At 32.3% G+C, this 4,193-nt stretch overlaps 1 protein-coding gene across 5 annotated transcripts; it reads left to right on the top strand.

The window, feature by feature from the left end:
- Nucleotides 1-705: 705 nt before the first annotated feature.
- mago (mago, exon junction complex subunit) lies at nt 706-1,865 on the top strand. Of its 5 annotated transcripts, none has more exons than XM_014354871.2 (2): nt 706-820; nt 909-1,865. In XM_014354871.2, the coding sequence occupies exons 1-2, from the start codon at nt 768-770 to the stop codon at nt 1,360-1,362; spliced, it is 507 nt and encodes a 168-aa protein (XP_014210357.2). In that variant the 5' UTR covers nt 706-767; the 3' UTR covers nt 1,363-1,865. The 5 variants fall into 5 exon arrangements, with proteins under 5 accessions (XP_014210357.2, XP_089451727.1, XP_014210355.1 ...); XM_089595601.1 differs by having other exon boundaries at nt 892-1,865; XM_014354869.2 differs by having other exon boundaries at nt 888-1,865.
- Nucleotides 1,866-4,193: the final 2,328 nt, after the last annotated feature.

The raw sequence follows: 4,193 nt of genomic DNA, 5'->3' as shown, positions 1-4,193 counted from the left end.
AAAAAATGCACCACATGTCAAATTACTTCAAATAGTAATCCTGGAAATTCTGTTTAACTAGAAGCATTATTAAATAACTTTAAAAATAAATAGGGGAGCACTCATCCATGCAAATATTTTTTTTTACAAACTCTTTGATAAAATAGAAAAATATTTTAGGGAAGCCATAAATAATCAGCTTGTCAATGTTTACGAATATGTTGTTGAAAATATTTTGCGCAATCATAAGTTTCAGTTCCCCTGTAAACTACATAAAGAGGATGCAATATCCAAATCTATCTATTATTACACTAGCATGAGAATGAGACAGTACGTTAACATACAAAATAAGGATGTTTTAAAAGAAAGTAGGGAGAAAAAAATTATCAAAATTGGTTTCAACCTAATTTTTAATTTACTAATTTATTGCCTTCATTGTATCTTATTCTACGTATAAGTAGTAGATTGTAAAATTTGTAAATAAATAGATTTACAATCACATTATACATTTTTGATATCTATATAGAGTAATAATTTTTATTGGCAAAACTTTGAGTTAAACAGCCATGACGCAATTAATATGTCCATATATTGTGCCTTTCTTACTCATACGCCATCTAACGAGTGTGAGCGGTACTGCAACAAAACTGCAACCCGTTAGAGGTGGTATTTCGTACCACCTGTCTCATCTTACACCGTGATATAATATGAGTCGATGGACGGAGTCGTGCCAGGTCAGGTCATAACTATAAACACAGATTATGGGTTAGGTGCAGGTCGTAATCTGAATGTATGTGATAAAAGCAACCATCCACACCCACGTAATTCAGGACAAATTCTTGTAAATGGTATTTTATTATATATTTTTTGCAAAAAGCGTAATAATTTTCATTGACCAATTCTCTTAGCTAGGTAATTGATTGCTAAAGAACAGAACACAGAATGCCAACGGACTTTTACATCCGTTATTACGTTGGCCACAAGGGTAAATTTGGTCATGAGTTTCTCGAGTTCGAATTTAGACCAGACGGCAAATTACGGTATGCTAATAATTCTAATTACAAAAATGACACTATGATTCGGAAGGAAGCCTACGTCCATCATTGCGTCATGGAGGAACTAAAGCGAATAATACAAGACTCCGAGATCATGCAGGAAGATGACTCGTTGTGGCCTCAGCCTGACCGTGTTGGCCGGCAGGAGCTTGAAATCGTCATTGGCGATGAGCACATATCCTTTACGACTTCAAAGACTGGTTCATTACTCGATGTCAATCAGTCTCGGGACCCTGAGGGTTTGCGCTGCTTTTATTACCTTGTACAGGACCTCAAGTGCCTCGTTTTCTCATTGATTGGCTTGCATTTTAAAATTAAGCCAATATAGTTATTAACTTCATAGAAACACTTACTGTCATACACTTTGGTTTCTGCAAATTAAATATTATATTTTGTGTCCTCATGTAATGTTAATACTATATCGACAAGACTACTCCTTCCTATTGTTATTAAGCGTTCATAAAATATTGTAGCAAATAGCTTAAGGTTTTATACAGTAAACATACAATAACAGTTTTTTTGCATGAATCGATCTGCTTTATAGTTGCCTATATCCCTTTTTGTGAACTTTAATCATAATGTTTGATTTCTACATAAATTTACGATTCAGTGATCATTAGGGTAGCTGCATGTGCCAAGTCAGCTAACACCTCAGAATTGTCTTTTTCAAAATCTTTATCAATATGTAACATAATTTGAGTCAGAGCCATCATAGGTAAGACCATTTTTTACGATACGTTTCAGTTTATACATACAAATAATCTTCTGTAATTGTTGGTCTTATTTAGGTGTCATGTAACAGTTACACAAAAACGTTATGTTAGCATGCTAAACGACAAATTTATGTTGATATATTTATTTGTCAAAAAGTCTTAATAAGACGATAGATTAATAGTAAATAAAAATTAAAAATTTTGTCCAATAATACTTGACATTACAGAATATTGCCATACAACCAAATAACCATATTAACTAAGCTCCTTCTTGGAACTCTTGAATCAAATAATGTTTAAGTCCCACTGAACTACTAAGACCAGAGGCAGCAGAAAATTTAATATCAAAAAATGATGTTGGTATACTAGTTTTCATGGGTATTGTTTAAATTGTCAATGTCAAAATAAATTAACAATTAATAAGCTGATATATGGGCTGCTCGCCGATGAGTATCAAGTACTTTTTAGCAACAATATATTTGAAAGCTTATAGCGCAAATGATAACACTTTTGCCTCAGACCACGGTGGTCTTGAGGTCAAATCCTCGGAATGTACTTTTTTTTCTCATTACTAGAAGTTTGTCCCTTTTTTAACTTAAAAATAAATGATAAGTTATTATATTGTATGTTAAATAGGAATATTAACCTTTGATTGTTATTTGATTTAGTATTTAATTAAAAGGTGTGAAACATTATTGACAAAATGAGGGCGGCTGTACATGTGAATTTTACCGAAAGATATTTATTAATTAAATAGTTACTGTGTAAATTTAGATACCCTGATTTTCATGATATGCTCGTACAAATGAAAGTTTTTTGCAATATTACATTTTTATTCATTGCAAAATGAAACCAGTTGCTTTTTTGATTTATTTTTTAAAGATTCGTGATAATGGGTTCTAATTTCTAAATATTTATATACTATTCTCTGTACTATGTAAAGTATGATCTATGTCTTCTTGGGTCTTTCATGTGTCTAATTGGTAATAACGTAGAAAGTATATTTTTTTAAATATATGACTGCAACATTTCAAAAATTCCTTTTGTCGGGATGTAGTATTGCCGAAAAATTTTTTCTATTATCTTACAAATTTCGATAATATCACTGCATGGCTTAATCAGTCCACCACGATTTTTTCTCTCTGCTAACATAGACGATGTTTCTTCCGCAGTTAAGAGAATGGGGGGCATTCAAAACATTTCGTTTTTTTTAATAGAAATCTCAAAACAAAGCCAGCAATATAAATAACGACGTCATTTACATACTTTAAAGCATACCAAATTTGGTTTGCCTTTTTACCATAGCTGTTTTTTATTTGATCAATAAGTAATTAATTGCTGTTTATGGTCAAATTGTCATTCGATGTAAAATTTTCTTTCATTGCTACATTTTTATGAGAAATTTGTAACAAGGATGTGTCATCCAAAGACTGGCAATTTGCATAAGGGGACTCTTTTGCAATTGAATAGCGCAATAATTATTCCAACGAAACCTGTTTTTCTGTCAGTTTCAATCATTAGTGTGCCATGCACATTTTTCAACAATGCTATATAATGAACAATGTAGGAAACTCTTCTGCAGACATCATCAAAATTGCTACTGTCTATAGCATTTTTTGCTTGTTAGTATGAAATTTTTGTCTTGAATTTAAAATCGCCTCATTGATCACGGAGCAAAACTGCAGTGCCGTCAACGTTTTCGAAAGCTTGAAGGCCAAGATCACATTTGGCATACATTAGGGCAACACTTACACTTTCACTCAAAGTTTGCACAGCCAGGCGAACATTCATTTATTTTTTTTCCAATCAATGTGTTGCCCTCTGATTTTTGTGGCTAAATGAAGGCCATTTTTATCTTGTTGATTCACCAACTCTTCTATAAAATGCCATAATATAATGTCACCATTTTCATCAATCATGTTATGAGTAGCAAAGGAGTTTCTAATTAGTTTAACATCATGACAACCATCAGGCATTACAAAAATTGATTTTCCACTTGTAGGGTGGACAAAAAAAGCTTTCGAAGGATCTTCAGCAGATATAGTTGCACCCAAAACTGTACAAATAGTGAAATTTGATGAAAGTCCGTCAAAAGTTAAGGATGTTACAACAACATCTGTAGGTTCCAATTGTTTCAAATTATTAGTTATAATTTCTGCTTTTTCCTCACTTGTTAGACTGTTTACAAAGTAATAAGACAATGGTATTTTCCAGTTGCCATTTACACAAACCACCATGACTACTTAAACATTTTCAGCTTCTGGACGAACTTTAATTATTATTTGCATCGCGGCGCCTATATCTATAAATCCATACTCTACACCCTGCATGGTTTCCACTTTTTTTTTAATTTCCATTTCATCAAAGACCAAATTCACGAACACCTCAGCTTCTGAATTATTTTGCTTGATTTTGTCTACTTTATTTTTAACTGCCTGAATAGTAT

This window comes from Copidosoma floridanum, unplaced genomic scaffold (genome assembly GCF_036245765.1).
Source record: "Copidosoma floridanum isolate Cflo_tuat_1 unplaced genomic scaffold, Cflo_Japanese_pri ptg000026l, whole genome shotgun sequence".
NCBI lineage: Eukaryota > Metazoa > Arthropoda > Insecta > Hymenoptera > Encyrtidae > Copidosoma > Copidosoma floridanum.
This window is presented reverse-complemented; position numbering and strand designations above follow the sequence as displayed.